General features: G+C 39.1%; 1 protein-coding gene across 1 annotated transcript in view; it reads left to right on the top strand.

Moving 5' to 3' along the window:
• Positions 1-2533: 2533 nt before the first annotated feature.
• HGD (homogentisate 1,2-dioxygenase) overlaps positions 2534-21678 on the top strand; it is a gene marked incomplete at its 3' end in the record, with an annotated part of 41106 nt that continues 21961 nt past the window's right edge. Inside the window, exons 1-4 of the mRNA XM_081301811.1 lie at positions 2534-2630; positions 4983-5054; positions 5908-5996; positions 9962-10067. Coding sequence (XP_081157937.1) covers positions 2628-2630; positions 4983-5054; positions 5908-5996; positions 9962-10067 — 270 coding nt within the window. The 5' untranslated portion in view covers positions 2534-2627. The remainder of the gene's footprint in view (positions 2631-4982; positions 5055-5907; positions 5997-9961; positions 10068-21678) is intronic.

Here is a 21678-nt window from a genome sequence, read left to right as displayed (position 1 = left end):
ACAGTCTTAAATTGCTTCATTCTCCAGGCCTTGGATTCTTCATTTCTAAAATGAAGAACTGATTTTACATACAGACTTTGGAGCCCACCACCAGATACTTGATTCCCTAGCTTTGAATCTATATTGATCACATTTCTGAAAAGACTTTAATGATTAGCTAGAGAGGGGACACATTGGCTTACATAATTAGTTTCCTTTTGCTGCAGTCATAAGTTACCACAGTATTATGGCTTAAAACAGCTCAAATTTATTCTCTTACAGTTCTGGAGGTCAGAATGTCACCAGCTCAGCAGGTCAATCAGCTCATTCAAGACAGAAATCAAACATGGCTAATAAAGAGAGGGTTAGAAAGGATCATTTATTGCATTGATTAATATAGAAAGGTGGCAGCCTCATAAGCAGAGTAGCCAGGCAGCAGTGACTATTCCATAGATAGAATGGCAAGAAAGTCAAAAGGCAAACAACATTTATATAGTTGTGGATCAGGAATTTGCATATTTGTAGGTTACATAACAATATTCATGATTATATTGCAATCTCTTACTGTGACTGCACCATTTGGCACATGGTCAAAATTGTGTCTAAAATTGTGCTAGGTCTCCCTCCTGAGCATGTCTTTAATATGGAAATGCATTTAAATGAGGTTCCTGGTTACTTTCAGTCAAGGGCTTGTGGTCAGATCTGCTTGCATGAGTTTGATATTTTCTTGTTATTTATTTTAAACAACCAATGTAGTTGGGAGGCTTTTTCCTATTCATCTTAAGCATAAAGCATATAGTCCCTTCCTAACACCAGTTTAATTTTTTTTTTTAAACCAGAGATTGATTGCCTACCTCTGGAGGCACTTAACTACTTACTGAGTCATATCTCCAGCCCTTTTTAGTTTTATTTTTTAATTTGGAGATGGGTCTCACTAAGTTACTTAGGGCTTCACTACATTGCTGAGGCTGGCTTAGAATTTGCAATCCTCCTGCTTCAGCCTCTTGAGCCACTGGGATTACAGGCATGCACAACCAGCTTAAACTTTAACCCTATATTCCTGCCTTAAAAAGTCTGAAATTAGTTGCACTGGACTAAAGTCAAGGTGTCAACTTGGAAGTTTTCTTTTGGAAACTCTACACAAGAATCTGTTTCCCTGGTCCCATCAGCTTCCAGCTTCCATACCTTGGTTTGTGGCCACTTCCTCTCTCTTCAAAGTTCATTGCTCAGATCTCTACTTAGATCATCTTTTCCTCTTTTGCAATCAAATCTCCCCCTTTCTCTGTTTCAAAATGATATTTATGATTACATTTAGGGTGCACCCAAATAAACAGGAATTTGCCCCATTCCAAGATCCTTTACTTAGTCATATCTGCAAAATTCTCTTTCACTACATAATGTAATACTCTTAAATTCCAGAGATTAAGACATTTCAGGTCCATTACTCAACCTACAGCAATATCTGCAAGTTGACCTAACAATTAATGTTAGCCAGAAATACCAGATTCCTTCTTTGCATAGGTAAAAAGGGTAATAGTAGTTCCGTCTTTACCCTGATTTCTCTCACTTTACTTCATGACCAGTAAAAGGAAGTGAGGTATACCATTTGCTAGTCCCATTAGGTAGTACTTAGAATCTGACTCAGAAGAAAGCACCTCATAAAATTATTCTGACAAGTAAATCATATCCTGGGGACCAGGTGAAAATTAAAAAGCTGTATACTAGTGAGCTGCCAAAGAACTGAAGGTACTGAAGTCACATGGAGCTTAGTAATTTATTCTTTAGTTAGAAAATGTGCATAAAATTCTCTTGGAAAGAAAATCATATTTTTATGTTGAATCAAATTATTCTGAAATCTGAAATGAAGCAAACATACAAACACATTTGCTTAATGTCAGATTTTTATTTTGCTACATTTTCCTATAAGGTAATTTTTACATAATCACTGAACCAGCTGGAGTTGAATGCTTGGATTTTCAGGGCTGATAAAAGCAGAGTTCAGATTCTGTCCTTGAGCTCAGAGCCTTGAGAAAGCAGCTGCAAAGTGCAGTTTCCCCAATTCAGAAGCTTTCAGCAGTGAGGGAGATGGCATTTTAAAGCTCTAATAAACTCATCGGTAACTTTGCTCTCAGAGGATTAAGAAAACCAAAGGAGTCAATAGTGACTCAGCAATTTCCACCTCCTCTTGAGCCAATGCACTGCAGCTAAGCTGGAGAAAGGGATTCAGAACTCACACCTGTCTCAGCACAGGGGGGGCTCCCTTCCAAACCACCAGCTATTCTTTCTGCTTTCTTTTCTATTTTCTAAAGCACAGCCTGAATCAAATGCTTCAGAATCACATACACTAACTCTCTTTTTCCTTGTTCCGAACACACATATAACCTCTGTTCTGAGGCCAACAGTTGCAAAGAATGGGAAAGGTTAATAAGTAAATCCACTCATGCCTGCCAGAAAGCTCAGCTGTACTGGGCAGCTCTGGAACCTTCCTTTCTCCTTGCAGAGAGAAACAATGTAGCAGCTGAACAAAGAGAAGGCACTGTCATACTCAGTGGCTTCAGTTACAAGCTGGGCAAAAATTCCATTTCACAGAATTGAAGATAATTTGGGGTCATTACCGATTCTCAGCAACTCAAATTCAATCCTTGTTGATGGTGAGCATGGGGTTCATTTTGAGAAAAGAAAACTGTATTCTATTGAAGTAGACAAAGAGGCTGGACACCTGAGGAATTTTCAGGAAACAGGTTTATTGACTGCAGGGTTCATCAGAGGTGGCTCTTGCCTAAGAATTCTTCTTCTGAACAATGTGTACAGAAATTCTTAGAACTTTATACCCAGTAGTGGGGGGTGCTGGGAGGTTCATATAATGAGCGTGTTTTGTTCTATCCTGCAGACAGGTTTCACGAGCTTTTTTTTTTTTCCTGTAAACCGTGCATTTGCCAAAAATGAGAAAACTACCGACCCCTATACCCTTCTGCATACAGAAGTTTTTGCTGATAGAAAGTGTTCTGAAGAGGAACTTATATATTACAAATATAGTAGGGGTTTCTGCTTAATTAGGGTAAGGGTCTTCTAGGTGGGAGTCTCTGGCCAGCCTCACTGTAGAGAATGAAAATGTTGGATGATCTCTGCCACTTTCCTCCAAAATACCATTCCAAACAGCACAGTGCTGCTGGGAACAAATCTGATTATAACTTGGTGGGGTTTTTGTGTGATGATGAATTTTCAAATATACAAAAAATTTGCGGAGGCTGGAGACATAATTCAGTGGTAGAGCACATGCTTGACATATGTGATGCCGGGTTCAATCTTCAGCACCCCCACCCCAAAAACTGTATCTGAAAGCAAAAGAATAATTTCACTTTCATTGCTTTCTAGGTCATAACATTTCACATTCAATATTCCTTCTAAATATAGACACTGTTGGCCTGATCATCGCTCACACATCCAGGCGTGTTACATCTAGCTCATCCTTCCCCGAGCTGCCAAGAACTCTGGAGGGCCTACCCTCCACCCACATCCATCCTTCTTATATCTTCTAAAGAAATGTGCTCAGATGGTGGCATTTCACTCACCCAGTGAGGCTGCACTCTGCTTATCCTGAACTAAAATCAATTGGTGTTTAAGTTAGAGCAAAGGAGGCTCTAACCCCACTTAGCAGACCCTACATGCACTCATAGTAGAAGCTGGCTATAAATGAAAAACTAAATCAATCCACAGACAGCTACTGAATACCTTCCATGGTTCAGGGCACAGGGTACATAGAGAACAAGACTGCCATCGTCCCAGCTTTTGTGAAATTTATAACAGAACAAGGAAACCAGTGACAGACCTGTGACAAAACTCACAGGTGTGTTAAATACTGCAAGAGTCAATCTCAGGTCTTGGATGGTGGCAGTAATGAGCCAAAATGCTACAAATCTGTTGTTTCTTCATCAGATTGCCCAGAGGACCATAAATGCTGCAGGCATTTTGAAAATAAAGTTCCATAGAAACAAAAGCTGTTTTAGGAGGATAATGGAATTGTAGTACATCCAAAGGGCAAGGTAGAGCTGTTACTTTCCTGTATAGAGCCACCATGGTTCTTACAGCTGGTAGAATAGCATGTGCCATGTCAGCTGTGGACTCATTTTACAAGAGGCTTGTGACTTCAGTCATTCTAGTAAACTTGGTTTAGTTTCACTCTCTATGGCTTTGGGAATCAATATTTATTGACATTTACTAACTATGACCAATAAGGCAGTATTTACCATGGGGTGGGGGAAGGTAAATTTCAAGGGATCCCCCATGATCTGCCTTATTGAGAAATCTCTTAAACTTTTCCCTTCTGGGTATAAAGTTAAGAGATGTCAATCACAATAGGCACCATTGTGCCATTGTGAAAAGATTATGGGCTAAGACATCTCCTGAAAGCCACCCCTACCTTTCAACTTCATTTTCACATATCCTCACAGATATAAGTATAAATATACATGTACTGCATAGATGAGCCAGATAACGTAGGTTTCTGCCTGCAGCAAGGCTAGTTTGGAGAGAGCTTTCTGGCAAAGATTTTGCTGTGATTTTAGATGCACATACATTTTCCCAGTTTCTTTTTTTTTTTTCTAGGATATGGAGGGAGAATGGATTCCCAAGCTTAGGGAGATTGCAATCTAGGCCCAGCAAGATCCTTCTAATCTGGACTTGAACCATTTTCCTCTCAAGAACTTCCAGATGGAACTAGAATTAAAGAGCTTATTCTTGAGATGAGATAAACAAAAATAAGCCCATAATTAACCAAGTACCACTAAGGGTATTGATTAAATAGAAGTCTTTAAAATTTATACAAAATACATAGTCTTTCCTAAATGATTTTCATGTCAAGACATAGCAAAGATATTGTGTCTGGAACATCATACTCAAACATGTGACCATGCAGAAATTCTTACCTTTGTAGTCAGTCAGTGTTGGGAAAAATGTTCTTTATATCCCAATAATGGTGGCATTTATGTCTTTGTTACATGCAGTACATTTCTGGATTTGGGAATGAATGTGCTTCAGAGGACCCTCGCTGTCCAGGTTCCCTGCCTGAAGGACAGGTATGAGTGAATAAAATTCTTAGAGAATACTAACTCATGGGCTTGGATGACCAGCCCTCAGGCCAAAAGGCCTCCACCCAACAAAGTTCTTCTAATCTAGCAGATTAAACTGTTTGGGAGCTTCACAAGTTATTAGGAAAAATGGAATATAGAACAATGGCAATACAAAAATTCAACTGGGGACTGGTGGTGATTACCTATGGCAAAGTACCCAACTCAAATTAGTAAAATTAGCTGTAGGATTTCCAGGAGAAACCCCAACATCCAGGGGTAGGGGTCTTTTCTTCTAGTTCCTTTGAACAGCAGAAGATATGACAATGATGAGAAAATAAGTTATTTTAGAAATATATGTACAAAGACGTTTGTACCAGTGTTGGTTATAATTGCAAAACTACAGTAAACAAAATTCTCTCAAAACTTTTTGGAGAATATTTCATGGCGCGCACACACACACACAAATGCTTTTGATATATTATTTCCTTAAAAAAAATAAAAGCAAGTCCTGATTATTACATTTACAGGTATCAGAAGATCCTCATTTTTGGAGGATAAGAATGAAAAGAAATACACTTACAGATTAACATTGGTTATTTCTGATTGGTGAGATAATGGGTGATTTCAGATTTCATATTTAATAAATTTTCTACAATAAGCATATATTACTTTTATAATCAGGGGGACATTTACATAAAAAGGTATTAAAAGAAATATTAATGACTTGGGGTGGTCATGTGCAGTGGCCCAGAGTCTCCCCATTCAGGAAGGATTCCCCCACTGAATTGGTTGGTGGAAAGGTTTAGGGGGATGCTTTTTGGATTTGAATGACATTGTTTATTGCCTCTTTTGGTTTTAGAATAATCCTCAAGTCTGCCCCTACAATCTGTACGCTGAGCAGCTCTCAGGATCAGCTTTCACTTGTCCCCGGAGCACCAATAAGAGAAGGTATGAGAATGAGATGAATTCTGATCTGCAGACAGTGGGAACTATGACCATGACCTTGTGCCACCTCCCCTACCAGGGTCATGGATCCTTCTTCTTTTAGGCGATGCTGGGTTACAGGTAGAGGGGAATGGGCCTTGTTCCCAGTTGGAATCAAGTGACTGACGGGAGATAGTGAGGGAACAAACTACATAGAAAACCCAAGTCCAGTTCCACTTACAAATTCTCACCAGTACTCAGAAGGAAGTGTGTTTTTCTTCTTTTAAAATAAAATATGTCTAATACTTTGGTCTTCTTCGAAGGATTGTTCAGTTGGGTTTTGTTTTTTTATTTACTTATTTTTTGATTTTGCATATGATTAAATCACAATTATAGAAGATTCAGAGCAGTGTCTTTCTCAACTGACCAAAAACATTACATTCTTTGCATGAAAATGTTGGATAAGCAAAACCTGAGTAGTTGAAAAATTTGTGTATTGTGGCCCCTTCTGCTTTGAATTAGTAAGGTTTTGCTCTTTGGAATTTGACTTTCCTAGAAAGCAGCATATTCATTAGCACAGAAGGTCACATTCTTGCTTGCTCTATTCCTAGAAGCCAAGTCAATGATCTTCCTCTCTTGATTAACTCCTCTGGGGCAGGCTGGTTGCCATAGATGAGGTAGATTGAGGAGGCTGTAAGTGTCATGATTTAAATAAGTAGTATCTAATCATTGGACTTTCTGGTTAAAGCATCTGTGAAGAGGGTTGCTGCTGACCTTGGAGATCTGGGGAAGAGGACAGGTGATATCATACTGCTTAGAAGGAGGAGGTGGGTTTATCTCTGCAGGGTCCTCCTGAGAAGTCAGTGAAATGGTGAATACAAAAACACAAAGGACCACACCAGTGATAACTATTGTTTCCATTGGTGGTTAGTCTTACCCACTCTGGAATCAGGCCCTCTAACTTTAAATCCACACTCCTTCTTCTTCAGTTGGGTGACCATGGGAAAATCTTCTACCTTCTCAGAACCTCTAGATCTTCATTTGTAAAACAGAGATAATTACAGTACCTATTTTAGAGTTTTAGTGAGGATGTTGTGGAAAGAATATGTGTAAAGTGCTTAGCATATTTCCTGGCACATGGTTAGTGCTGAATTAATATGAGTTATTATTAAAATCATCATCATTATTGACACCATAGAAGAGCTTCTGTTTCCATCCCAGAGTATTTCTAGAAATATTTCTAGAAGTATTTCCAGAGTATTTTAGAGAGCTGAAGCACAAGATATGGCAGGTGCTATAGTATAAGGTCAGTATTAGGAGGCAGTAAGTGTGTATCAATATTGGTTTCTCTTGATAGATGTGTGCGTAGAAGAACAGGGGAAGATAGTTTCTTATATATATTAAAAATCAGAGGTAAATTCTATTGCATTTAATTATTTCTCCTTCTGCAAACCCAAATGGATAGGATAAAGGTAAGCACACAGACAATTTCTATCCATTCTAATTTATGACAACCTGGCCTCCTGATTATGTTCTTGACTTTATGGCCCATCCACTAACAGGCCACCTGGTCTCCAGATACTGCTGCCTGCCCCCATTATTCAGCAATATCTTCAGCCAGCAAGAGCTGAGTTGTGTTCCAGGAGGCTGAAAAGGAGTTGTTGGCATTTCATTTAGAAGCTGGCAAAATTCCCTGCATCAGAATTAAATCTCTGTCCAGGGCAATGTGGAGGTGCCTGGGGAGTTTTAAAGACTCTACTATAAATAAATAAATAAATAAATAAATAAATAAATAAATAAATAAATAAATAAATAAATAAGGGGCACTAGGCATGGCTCACCTATCTATTTAGAACTCTCTAAGGGTATCCTCAAGAATTTTGTGAAAATGTTCAAAAGCATCTAATAAAGGATCACCTAATACGTGCCAGGCATTTCAGACACATGAATTCTTTTAGTCCTCACAACAATCCTAGGAGATAAGGATGAGGAACATAGGGTCTGGGAAGTTTAGTAACTTGCCCTGAATCACACAGCTGGTTCCAATATACACACACATTCCTTCAACCCCATATACCACTGGGTGTTGGAGAGGTTTAGTGGGTCCAAGGTCTGAGGTCACATCCTCAAGAGTTGGAGGAATCAGATGGAAGAACAAAGTTAGCCAATTATCTCCTGGATGGTTCAGTATTGGGCCAGGCTAGATTAATTACCTCCATGCCCTGAAGCAGACTTTCCTTGGGCTTAAAGGATCAAAGGCCATTAAGCAGATCTCTTCTTCCACTGTAGGAAGTAGGGTCCTGCCTCCTTCTGTACCCCATTAGGGTAATGGTCTTTGGAAAGACTTGGGTCCCTTGAAGTGAGTTTCAGTGTCCCACTCAACTTCTGGAAGGTTCTCCTCCTGGTGTTGTTCAGATTTCTTTCATCAGACTCTTCTTTCATTCCTGAAGCCTGAGATCTGCTCCTGGTGGACAGAACATTAGCCCAGGCCTTGACACATACAGAGAGTAGAAATGAAGGGGAAAAAAGAAAGAAAACAAAAAAAACCAACAAACTATAAGTATACTGAAATAAAACATGGACATGTTTCTAACATTTGTGGAGTACAGAAGTATTGATTTAAAAACCTCTTCAGATTAATGTCAAAAAGACAAATAACCCTACTGAAAACAGTACAGGACTTGAACAGATAATTCATAGAAAAATTACAAAGTGCTAATAAATGAACAGATTCTCAACCTTACTCATAATAAAGGAAATATAAAATAAGAGACTATTTTTTTCACCACAAGACTAATATTAATGATACTTTATAATAGAAAGATTTAATAGAAGATTAAAGCTCATTTACTGAGGAAGTATATAAGAACTGCCAATTCATGCCTCCATATCTAATAATATATCTTTCTTGATCTTTAAAGGATCTGTTGGCCTTAGGAACCACAAAATTGGTACAGCTCCACATAAAAATAATTAATTACTCTCCTCTTTTATTATAATATCATTTCTTATTATTTTATTTTCTATAATAACTTCTGCTAATTTTTATAAAAATAATTCCTACACCTAATATGTAAAAACCTTTATATTCAGCCTAATTCTAACCCTAATGTTTACTCATTCAGGATGAAAAATAATCTTAGGGAAGATGGGGATGATCAGCCTCTCCAACATATTCCTGATATGAGAGTAAAGTGGTAAAATGATTTGACAATTTTCCTTATGTATGCATTTGAATTATCTAAGAGAATATGTAAGAAACCCATTAAGCTCTGATGCCTCTAAGAAATAGCTATGAAGAAAGTAGAAGAGAAGGTACCATTAGCCTTTCACAACTTTTTAAATTACTTGAATTATTTTTACCATCGCCATGTATCACTTCTATAATTTTTAAAAGAAAAAGACAGATTTATATAACAAAGATAACACCCATATTCTCTCAGTCTACATAGAATTCACTGCCCTGGCCTTTGAGAGCAAGGATTAGCACCTTGTGGTATAAAAAGCTAAGGTTTTTCTATGGATTTCCCTGCACTGATATCCCTCAAGGTACTTCTTACAGCTGGTGGGAGGGAAAGAGAGTCCTTCATTTTTTGGCAGCGTGGGAATATCTAGGAGCTGGAGCTCAATCCCAAGAATGATATAGTGTAAAATAGAGAAGGGGCCAAAGCTCCAGGCAGCAAATGGTTAGTAAGAAGTAATGCTGGGCTGGGGCTGTAGCTCAGTGGTAGAGCGCTTGCCTAGCACATGGGAGGCACTGGGTTTGATCCTCAGCACCACATAAATATAAATTAATTACTTAATAAAGGTATTATGCCAATCCACAATTAAAAATATGCATATAAAAAAGAAGTAATGCTGTCATTACTTCTCACATTAAAGCCATAGAAGGTTGTTGATTTGATGGTCTTCTTGATGGCACTTCCTGAGCCAGTCTCTGTGTTACTCAGAACATTACCCTGAGGCTTTGTGTTCTTATTTCTCCCTAGCTGGCTGTACAGGATTCTACCTTCAGTTTCTCACAAGCCCTTTGAATCCATTGACCAAGGCCATGTCACTCACAACTGGGATGAAGTTGGTCCTGATCCTAACCAGGTAACCTGGTCCTGTGAATCAGAGATTACTCATATAATCAATACCTTGAATAGAAATCTTTAAGTCAGGAACAGAGTCTTTGGAAAAGTAAGGCAGCTTTTTAAAATAAATGCTAGCTTGTCTGTTTGGGGCTCAAACTTGGGAGAGAATTTGGGAATTGATTGGTGTGTGTGTGTGTGTGTGTGTGTGTGAGAGAGAGAGAGAGAGAGAGAGAGAGAGAGAGAGAGAGAGAGAGAGAGAGAGAGTTGGTTTCTAGCCTAATGGCATGTAGATAGGCACAGGAGTGGTATAGACCTGGGGGGAGTGCCTGGGTGAATTGGATGGATGGAAATTATATAGGCTGGTCAAAATGCCTTCATGCCCACAGGCTTTTTGTTTTAGCCTAAATTTACCATTGAATACACAAAATATCTTAAATACTGACATTCTTGAAGAAAGGCCTCTGAACTCTGGCACAGGCATAAGGGTCTTATTGTCTGAGCAGGATTCTTTAAGTCTTGTGACAGATTGCTTTCACATTCTCCTCAGACTTAGGAACTTCTAGTCTTTGCCCATGAATCCCTCCTTTTGGTTCAGTGATGAGTGGGCTTTTCCTCTGGGGGTCAGTATTATCTACATACTCTGCTGAGCATATCAATGAGATATCTACTCATGGAATGAGATAGACTCAATACTATACAGGACTGAGCTCTTTTGTTTTGAACCTTCTGAAAACCTCAGAGTATTCCTTTGTCTTTGAGTTTAGGTACATGTCACTGATAACTGTTCTACAGTGCAGGAAAAAAAGCAAACGTGGCTTTGCACTCCTCGTCCTTCTACTGACCAATTGTGTCCTTGATCCCTGTTTTTTCACTTATAAAATGTGATAGCAGCATCTGCTTTGCAGTGTTGTTGTGAGGATTACTAGAGAGAATAGGTGTGAACAAAGTGCCTGGCGTGTAGTTGTCAAGAACCATGACCCTGAGACAGCCCTTTTGATACATTCGCTTAAAGGCAGTGGCAGAATATAAATCTCAGAATTTATAAAATTCAGATAAACTTGTTTTTAATTTGATGCTATTTATGCTATTTTTTTTTATTCTGAAGTCCCCATCTTCCCTGTCTCTCCTCTCCTCAGCCAAGTAAATCACTTGCTTCTCCTTTGTTCACCAAGACATTTCATCTAAACCTGCAAATCTCTGCAAATCTACTTCCCCTAAGCACTTAGACTTTTTGTAGAACAAAAGCTGGAATAATTCATGGTCACCTTTGGTTTCCTGCCTTGCTCCATTTCTTACCTTAATTATAGAAATCTCAAAGAGTTAAGTACAGCTGACATGTGGCCTACCCCTCTCCAGGAGGGACAGAAAAGGAAACTAGCATTCGGGTTCCAGAAAATATGAGTTATCATCTTAAATATTATCCACCTTAAAATTATCTATCTTAAAATATTATCAATATTAAAATGTTAGCCATCATGAAACAGGTATATTTTGTCTAAATACCTGACCTTTAACCTTTTTGAAGTTTAATGTGTACAGAAAACATCCTCCCAGCCCCCCACTGGCCTGTATATTGCCTTTGAGCATGTTGGGGAACAGGCAGCCCCTGCTCCAACCCCCACCCCACACACAGACTCTGCCAACACAAGGTCTCAGAAAGCTCCTGCCCCTTCTCCATCAGCTGGACACATCCCTTGTGTGTGTGTGTGTGTGTGTGTGTGTGTGTGTGGACAGGACCACAATTTGCACAACTAACCCCGGGAAACCCTGACTTCCCCTCTTCCTCAAGTCTGAATAAAGTTTGTCTTATTGTGCAGATGAAGTCTCTCAGGTAACCTCTTAGAGCTGCCTTCAGAAGAATAGATGAAAATCCTGTCAGGGTGTGGTAACAACTATTAATCTCTTCTCTGTGCTTTTGTGGGATTTCTGATCAGGCTTAACGCCCACTAAACATTTATTATATACCACTTGGGGAAGATTGATAAGCTATTTGGATCCCAGTAAGTTTTCTAGTTCTTTCTTTGGGTGGCACAGATGATTCTTTTATGTTTCTGACTGCTCACTCTTTCAGAGCCAAAGTTCATATTACATATGGTTGTAAAATCAGCAAGTAAGACAAAAGTTAGGCACAAAATTATAACTGAAAATCTTTTTAATCACCCATAAAGTATAGGATGCATAGTTCTGTGTGTGCTGCCTGGTAAGGTAATTTTTACATATACTAAATTTAAGGACCATTGTGCTAGACTAAATGAAGGATTTCCAGAAAATTCCATGGGCAGATTTCAGGAATTTAAATCATGTGGTCTTTAAGATAACAAATCACTAGTGGTAAACAAGATTGGGCCTTGGAGTTCCAGCGCCCCCTACCTGTTCACCTTGATCACAGCAGTTGTCGAGGCCTCCAGACCATAATACATCCTCATAGATGTATTTGTTTGTGGTTTTGTGGGCAACAGTGGAGCATACTTTTAAAATATAATTTTATTTTTAAAGTCCCTGTTAATATAATTCTTTTGTATAATTCAATTTGTAAGTCCATTTTATATCTTCTTAATAGTTATTTTGAGGTATAGATAACATATCGATGGAAGCCGTGAAATCCAAACTCTAGGGACCAAGGGACCAAGCATTTATTGAGCCATTCACAGATGCTACCCAGAAAAGGAAAGGACTGGATCTTGGGACAGGCTGCCACAACTATCAGTAGCAAGGTTGTGTAGCAGATCAGAGCTAAGAATATTTTTAAATTTGGGGGGTAGTTTTTTCTTGGTTAAAAAAAAAACTTTGGGGTAGGCAAGCACTGTGAATTACACTGGCTATAGATTGGAGGAGTGGGATAATCTTGAGCAGGAAAGCTTTTTGGGTAGGAGGGAAGTCATGAAGAGAATAACTGTTGTGTCTAGATTGGTTGGAGTTAACAGTCCCAAAAGTTATAAGCAAACAAAGTGTGGTGACCCTGTTGCTCATTATGTTTGGATTTCACTCAAGATTTCAACATTATCTTCCTTTTTTCTTTTTCTTTCTTTCTTTCTTTCTTTTTTTTTTAAATTATTTTATTGTTGGTTGTTCAAAACATTACATAGTTCTTAATATACCATATTTCACAGATTGATTCAAGTGGGTTATGAACTCCCATTTTTACCCCATATACAGATTGCTGTGTCACATCAGTTACATTTCCATTGATTTACAAATTGCCTTTCTAGTGACTGATGTATTCTGCTGTCTATCCCATTCTCCACTGTCCCCCCTCCCCTCCCCTCCCCTCCCCTCCCCTTCTCTCTCTCCATCCCCTCTACTATAAATCGTTTCTTCCACTTATATAATTTTTCTCCTACTCCTCCTTTCCTCTTATATGTAATTGTGTATAACCCTGAGGCTCACCTTCCAATTCCATGCAATTTCCCTTAACTCTCCCTTTCCCTCCCGCCTATCATCCCTGTTTAATGTTAATCTTCTTCTCCAGCTCTTCGTCTCTACCCTGTCCTTGGTTACTCCCCTTATATCAAAGAAGACATTTGACATTTGTTTTTTAAGGATTGGCTAGCTTCACTTAGCATAATCTGCTCTAATGCCATCCATTTCCCTCCAAATTCTATGATTTTGTCATTTCTTATTGCAGAGTAATACTCCATTGTGTATAAATGCCACATTTTTTTAATCCATTCATCTATTGAAGGGCTTCTAGGTTGGTTCCACAATCTTGCTATCGTGAATTGTGCTGCTATGAACATCGATATAGCAGTGTCCCTGTAGCATGCTCTTGTTAGGTCTTTAGGGAATAGACCGAGAGTTCTTTCTTTTTTTTTTTCCTGGTTTTGCCCCAAGTTGTTAGCTGGTTAACTTTCCTGACTTCTTTTGCCCTCCACCCTCTGGCTTTTATCATTAAATTTAGGACATTTCAAACTTTTGTTCTTTTCTCAAAACTAACCCTGTTCCAATAGAATTTTTCTAGTTTCATCTTATTACACAAGTAACATATGTTTATAAAAACCTCAAATGATATAGGAATTAATAAAGTAAAAAAGTGGAAGTCTCACATCAGAGGTGAGAGTGATGGGTGTATCAGTTGCAGATGTTAATTCATTCTTTCACAGTTAACATACATTTTGACAGAGAAGTTCAGGGCACTGTACTCTGAGTTCACAGAGTCATCAAAAGAGCTGTATCAAAAATTCCTATCTGCTCAGTCTGTATTTGTTTCCCACGGGCTTCTGTGGTTTTCCATTCTAACATTGCTTTGCATTTGCCCTTCAATTTGTTCCTTTTCTCCTGTTTTGAATTCTTTGAACACTTTTTAGATGGTGATTATTCTCCAATATATCCCCTACTCGTTCACAGCCCTGTGTTCACTCACTGGGAGAGACATGCTTCAGAACCTCACAGTGCCTCCATGAACATCAGCTCCAACAAGGTAGCTCTTTACCATCCTCCCTACCTGTGACCTGTGTCACCTGCCATCTGCTTCCCCTTCTCTGATACACACACCCTGGCTGTTCTTGGCAAAATCTATCCTTTTGTCTTTTCATCTTCTCCTTGACAAGTTAATATCTCTTTCCAATTTTATGCCTCATTAATTAACCACAACATTCTGCATTCATCACTTTTCCCTCTCATAACCTCTTCCAAATATGTGCTCCAGACTCTCACCCAGAAAGTCTGAGAAAATTATTTTTAGGTGCCTGACAGTACTTCCCAGCTGCAGCCTATATAAGTATGCCTTCAACTATTAATCAAAGCCTTTACTTCAACAGCTTCACTAACTACCCACGTTGGCCATCTCTGGAAATGTGAAGACCTGAAAACTGCCTAATGTTTCCTCTAGTCTAACATTCAGTGCCACAGAGAGCATCATGGGATAGATGATCATCACCGTCACCCTTGATAGTGATCATCACCGTCACTCCTAGGAAGATGGAGACTATTCCCCCCCAAATTTTCATTTCCTTTAGTATATATTTAATCAGTCATGCAAGAATTCATGCAAACTCCTAAGTACATTTAAATTCAGCCCATGGACACAAACTCAGTACATTAATATCTCACATAAGAAGTATGTCTAATTTTATCACATGTCTTCCTCTAGTTTGTGAAATCTCAGAATTTAATGAATAAGCCTGCATCCAATTCAACCACAGTTTTACAGATTTCAATTAGCATTCTTGAATCAGCATTCCAGTGTAGAACTCAGAGTTTTTTAAAACTTCTTGTTACTACATCCTGAACTTTTGATTTGGGGGAAGTCAGACTCTTGGCCCAGTTAAAACATCAACTGAGGAAATTACCTTTTGGTTCCAATTACCATATTAGAATTACCTCAAAGCTAAGTAAAGGCCATATCATAGAATTCCTTCTGTCCACAGTTTATGCAACTTATCAAAAAATGTTTCAAAACAATATATCCTTACAGAGTTATTTGCTGTCTAATTTGTCAAACTATTCAGGTTTTGCCATTCTGAAAGCCCCTCCCCATCCAAATGTCTTGGGTTTTCCTACATCTTGAAGCTCTTGCCCAAGACTCTATTAGCAGCTAGCCCAGCCCCTACTTTTTTTTTCTGGTGCTGGGTATCAAACTCGGAGCCTCATATATTTAAGCAAGTGCTCTACTGCCGCAGTCTTGGCTGGGCACAGAATCACGAGCCACCACACAGCTTTGTAGATTCAAACAGCAATTCTTTATTCCCGAACTCACACCGGCCTCCACACACGTTCTGGGGCAATCCCAGTTCTGCTGCTACCCAAATCACCTACTCCACGAGGCTATCTTTCCCAAAATGCTCTCTGAATCTCACGAGAGTTCAACAGGAGCTTAGGCAGCAGGAACGCCCTAATTCCAGCAGCAATAATCCTCAACATCGAACTTCCCTAAAATCCAAGGTCTTAAACTGGGAACGCCCTAAACCCAAGGACTGGGATACTTCCTCAAACTGCAGGATACACCCTAATCCTGGATCCACCCTCGTCCTTGGGCAGGGTCACCTAACATGCAATGTCAACAGCGAAATTAACATGGGGTACGCTGGCAAGGAAATTTCCTACTTGGTAATGGCCCTCAGCACTCTACCACTGAGCAACACCCTCAGCAGAGACAAAACTTTTTAAAAAAATCTCCTTTCCCCAATTTTCCCCAGACAGCTACCCTCTCTTGCCCAGAGTTCTCTTCACCTCTTCCCTTCCCCAAGCTTCTGGTGCCATGTTACCACTGCTTCTCAGCTTTCCTCTTCCTCCTACCTTCCTCCTCTATAAAATGGCACTTGCTGTGTAGATTCTCCCATTCTCTTCCTAGGAGAGACACACACAAAGCACTGATCTCTGCGGTGACGCTGGAGTTCAAGGGATTGCAGTGAAAATGGGGAAATCAGAATTTTTCACAGAGAATCTGGATGGGAAGAGGAGGAGGCTGTGAATGCTATTAATTTTTTAAAAATCAGATAAATACACATACACACACGCATACATTTACTTTTATTGTGGTCATGATGTAATACAGATTTGCATTCTATTTATTTAAACTTAAATATTATATTTTGTGCCTTTGTAAACTCCTTGAGGGCAGATAATTTTGAGGGGATGGGTACCGGAAATTGAACCCAGGGGCACTCAACCACTGAGTCACATTCCCAATTTTATTTAGAGACAGGGTCTCACTGAGTTGCCTAGCACCTTGCCATTGCTGAGGATGGCTTTGAACTCGCCATCCTCTTGCCTTAGCTTCTTGAGCTGCTGGGATTACAGGCATGCACCACCATGCCTGGTGAGGGCAGATAAATTTTTAATGCTGTATTATAATTCAATGTGTTTATAAAACAATTCTTCTATTGCCATATATTTAGATTATTTCCATTATTATGAATCATCCATGATCCATGATTTCTAATCATCCATAATTTATTATAGTTGATCGTCAACCATTATAAATCATCCATGGCTAATACCAGCTCTTGTCTCTGCAGCATCCCAAAGCATGAACAGCTTACCTCCCTCTTTCCTGAATCTCTGACCTTTATAGCATTGCATTGACTCCTAAGCCTGCAAAATGAGTGCTCTCCAGGGTCCTGAACTAAGATTGTACCTCCCTCTTGTCTCCATCTTCTGCCTGGAAAATGGGGAAGTACTTAATCTCTTTTCCCTGCTCCTCTTCCTAATTGTCTTTTTCACCCTTATCTTTCCCTTCTTATTACACACATTTCCCCTTCCCCTTCTGTAATAGTTTTCTAGGGATTCCATAACAAAAAACAGGCTGGGTGACGTAACCAACGAAGATTTACATTCTTACTTTCATCCCAAGATTGAAGTATCTGAGGCCTCTTTCCTTGGCTTGTAGACAGTTGTCTTCTCCCTGTGTGTGTATCCACATTTCTTCTTTGTATAAGAATGTATAAGAATATTCAGTTAAGCCAATCCTAGGAACATAATTTCATTTTAACTTATTTCTATAGAGATTCTATCTATATAAGTTATACTCCATGTATGTATCTGTGTCAAAATATACTGTCACATATATCTAAAAAGAACAAAAAAAGATTATATCTATAAATGCAGTCACATCTGAGGTACTGGGTTGGAATTTCAACATATGGAATTTAAGAAAAATACGATAAAGCCTATAATACTCTTCCTCTACTTTCTCCCCATTTCCTTCCAAATGTTGGCCATTGGTTACCACTTTTATTGGATTCTCTTTGCCTTAGAGCTAAAGGGATAGTTGATGGGAAACGCCCCACTGGAATGAACTGCGGGGAGGAACTCCTTAACAGCAGATGATATTTCTAGCTCACTTTGCTTCTCACCTCTCCCTGGGGCCCCCTCAACACATGTATAGGTACATACCTCAGCAGGTAGTATTATTAAGGCATAACTTTACCCAACATAATTCCAGCCCAGAGCTTGCTATAACCTTGTAGGCCACATTGCAAGGATTCATTCACACAACTTTGGAATTCAGAAGCCATTCTAGAGCTAGTGTCAATATTTACATCCTATCATCCACTTTATCTCCCTCTTGACATCTTTTTAATCTCCCAGGTTTTCTTCTTATAAAAAATTGAATAAATGTCATTCATAGCCATGACATTAAATGTCATCTCTCTGAAGTATGTTTTACAAATCTTCCCTCCAATTTCAGAAACTGCATTGGATGATGCCATGTGTATGTTCTAACTTAAAAGATCCTATACGGAGGATGTGACAGTCCCATCCAAACTATTGTCTCCCCCTGGCTTTTCTAAGCCTGTTACTGACAACCATTCTTTCACATACCCAGGTTTGAATCTTTAGAGTCTTTTTTTTAATGGACACATATCTTTATTTTGTTTATTTATTTTTATGTAGTGCTGGAATTGAACCCAGTGCCTCAAAAGTGCAAGGCAAGCACTCTGCCACTGAGCCACCACCCCAGCCCACCTTAGAGGGATTTTTAAGAACTTTTGATTTTTTCCTTCTATGTGGAATTAAGTGGCAAGTCCACAACATGGTGATTCCCAAAGTATACATAAGAGTTAACCAGAGAGTCTTGTTGAAAATGTGGAATCCAAAGCCTTGTTCTCCAGGTATTCCAGTCTAATAGATCTAAGATGGTGTACAGGAGTGCCTCCAGATGATTCCACTCATATTGGCCTTGGACCACACTTTAAGAAATATTGCTGTAGAGCCTGTCTTTGGTTCTCTTCTTCCTTCTCCTGATTCTGCTTAGTATAGGCTTCATTTGCTCTTGCCTAACTTTATAATGGCCTCCTAATTGATCCATGGGGCTTCCTTACCCCATCCCACATTGTGCTGCCAGATTCAGCTTACTGAATTACTATCTCTGAAATCTTTAAACCCCACCATCAGTCCACCCCTCCACTGCCCAGACAGTCAAGTACAAGCTCCCAAGATAGAAGATCAAGACCAGTTCCCTGACATGAGCTTTCAAACCCTCTACTTTCTGCCATGTGTCCTACTTTTCAGTCATACTAAAACCACACTTTTTTTCCAGGAAAATATCCTGAATTCTCTTTCCTTGGTGCTTTATGCTATTACATTTACTTGGATTTCCTTTTGTTTACAAATATCCACCCACCAAAATCCCACCCATAATTTAAGACTCATTTTAAATATCACTTTAAAAAAACTAAAATTTCAATATTTTCAGGGTATCTTAGAATAGAATTTATATCTCCATCATCTTTGTCTTGTCTGCAGTACCCAGCATGTACCGTATTCCAAACATTTAATATTGCAATTGTTGATACTTCCTGTAGCTCAGATATCATCATCCTATAAATAGACTAGATTGCATTTCCATAAATGCATCCACTGGAGTTTGCCAACATTACTGTGTACATTGCCCTGTTCAGCCCTTTTTGGACAGCTTGCTAGATCTTTTTTACAACACATCTTTATCAACTTACATTTTACTCCTTGGAAAGAAATTGAAGCTCTCCACAAACCAATGATTTTATTGCTTGTGTCTCTTGTTTTTCATATATAAGAGTGTTAAATAGGCCCCGTTCCAGCACTTATTCCTGAGGGAATACTCCTGTTTACGTGTTTCTTCCAAAGTCACTTACATTATCTGTATCCTTATTTTCTTATCAGAAATTCTCCATACTTCCAGGATTTTCTGGAACTGTTTCCCTAAGGGCAGAAACTTTCAGCACCTAGCATATGATCTGACACATGGAGAGAATCAATGAATATTGTTTGAACAAATTAATGTGAAGGGTTTGGACAAGAATTCCAATCCTGAAGGGCCATATCAGGAGTAGGGTCTCAGGAATCAGACTGGGCCAGGGCAACTCAGCACTGGAGCAAATAAGAGTCAGAATGAAAGACCAAGACCAACATTAGAGGTCAAGAACACAGAGGTCAAGCTGGGTTTAGGAGGAAAGAAAATCAGTAGTTTGTGAAACAGATCAAGACGGGTTGAGCTCAAAGTGCTTAGGGTATACATTAAGAAGTGACCAAAAGAGTTTTAGCATCAGTTCTTAGGAGAGAAAATTTATCTTCTCTAAGTTATCAGTTTTCTTACTTCTAAAATAAGAGAGAATAATAATTATAAGTGCTTCAGAAAGTTGTGAGGATGAAGTCATCCAACATATATTGACTACTGTCTTCCATGATCTATGCAAGGTGATGAGTATCTTAGTCTGTTTTCTTTTCTTTATTTCCACACTTTTGTGGAGCTGGTGATGAAACCCAGGACTAATGCAGGCTAAGTAAGTGCTATACCACTGAGCTATACATCCCCAGCCCTATTCGTCCATTTTCTGTTGACATAACAAAATACATGAGAAGGAGTAAGTTATAAAGAATAGAAGTATGGGGGCTGAGGCTGTGGCTCAGCGGTAGTGTACTTGCCTGGTATGTGTGAGGCACTGGGTTCAATTCTCAGCACCACATGTAAATAAATAAAATAAAGATTTATCAACCACTAAAAAAATAAAAATTAAAAAAAGAATAAAGGTTTATTTAATTCAGCGTTCTAGAGGCTGGGAAGTCCAAGAGTATGGTGCTGCATCTGGTGAGGGCCTTCTTGTTGCATCATAACATGATGAAAGACATGACATGGTGAGACACAGCAGACATGCTAGCCTAGGTTTCTCTTCCTCTTATAAAGTTATTTACACCATCCTGGGGTCCCCACCTTCATGACCTCATCTAATCCTAACTATTTTTCCAAGGCTCCACCTCCAAATACCACTGGCATATGAATTTGAGGATTATGTTTTCAACATATAAACTTTTCAGTGCATTTGCTATGGTTTGAATGATTGTCTCCCCATGTATCAAAGACTTGGTTCCCAGGGTGGCACAATTGGGAGCTGATGGAACCTCCAGGAGGTAAGGCCTTTGTGGGTCCTCAGGTCAGTGAGTGTGTGCCCTTGAGGAGATAGTGGGACCCTAGCCTCTTCTTCTTTCTCTCCTTTGCTTCCTTGCTCATGAAGTGAGCAGTTTTCTGCGCCACATGCTCCATGTGCCTCTTTCCCTAGGGACCCAAAGAAGTGGGGCTACTAAATCTCAGACCATGAGCCAAAACAAACCTTTCTTTTCTCTTTATAGGCTATTCCTCTCAGGTATTTCATAATAGAAATGGGAAGCTGAATAATCTGGCAGTTAAACCATGGCACTGAATAATGAATATAAAGCCCTTAGTTTTACTTTCAAAGATAAGGTCAAAAAGTATGGCTTATCTTTTTTGGTAGCCTCTTGAAAGACTTTAGAAAATCTAACTAAATTAGTGAGACTTGGATCTTCCCTATCTGTATTCTTGCCCATCAAAGAAGTCCAATGAATCAAAGAAAGAGAGAATCGAAGCCTGATTCTCTCTACTTTTCCCCTCAAATTGCTAGATTTATTGAGGAATTCAATGAGCCACTGTTTTATTTTACTCACCCTTATATTCCCTGTCTGGACTGAAACTCACCACTACCAATTACCCTGGACTTCTCTCAGTCATAGCTGCTGTTAATAATTGCTTGAACACGAGGATCACTATCTAACTCACAAGTTAATTCAAAATTCTTGGATAGTTGGTACTGACTTCTAATGGCATGTCTACTTCTAGCCAGTTAATGTCATTAAGAGCCTTCAATTCATCCAATTTAATTGAGTTCTTGGCAATTTTGGATAGAATCTCAGTAAAT

The sequence above is a fragment of the Spermophilus citellus genome (assembly GCF_964194105.1).
Source record: "Spermophilus citellus genome assembly, chromosome: 7".
NCBI lineage: Eukaryota > Metazoa > Chordata > Mammalia > Rodentia > Sciuridae > Spermophilus > Spermophilus citellus.
This window is presented reverse-complemented; position numbering and strand designations above follow the sequence as displayed.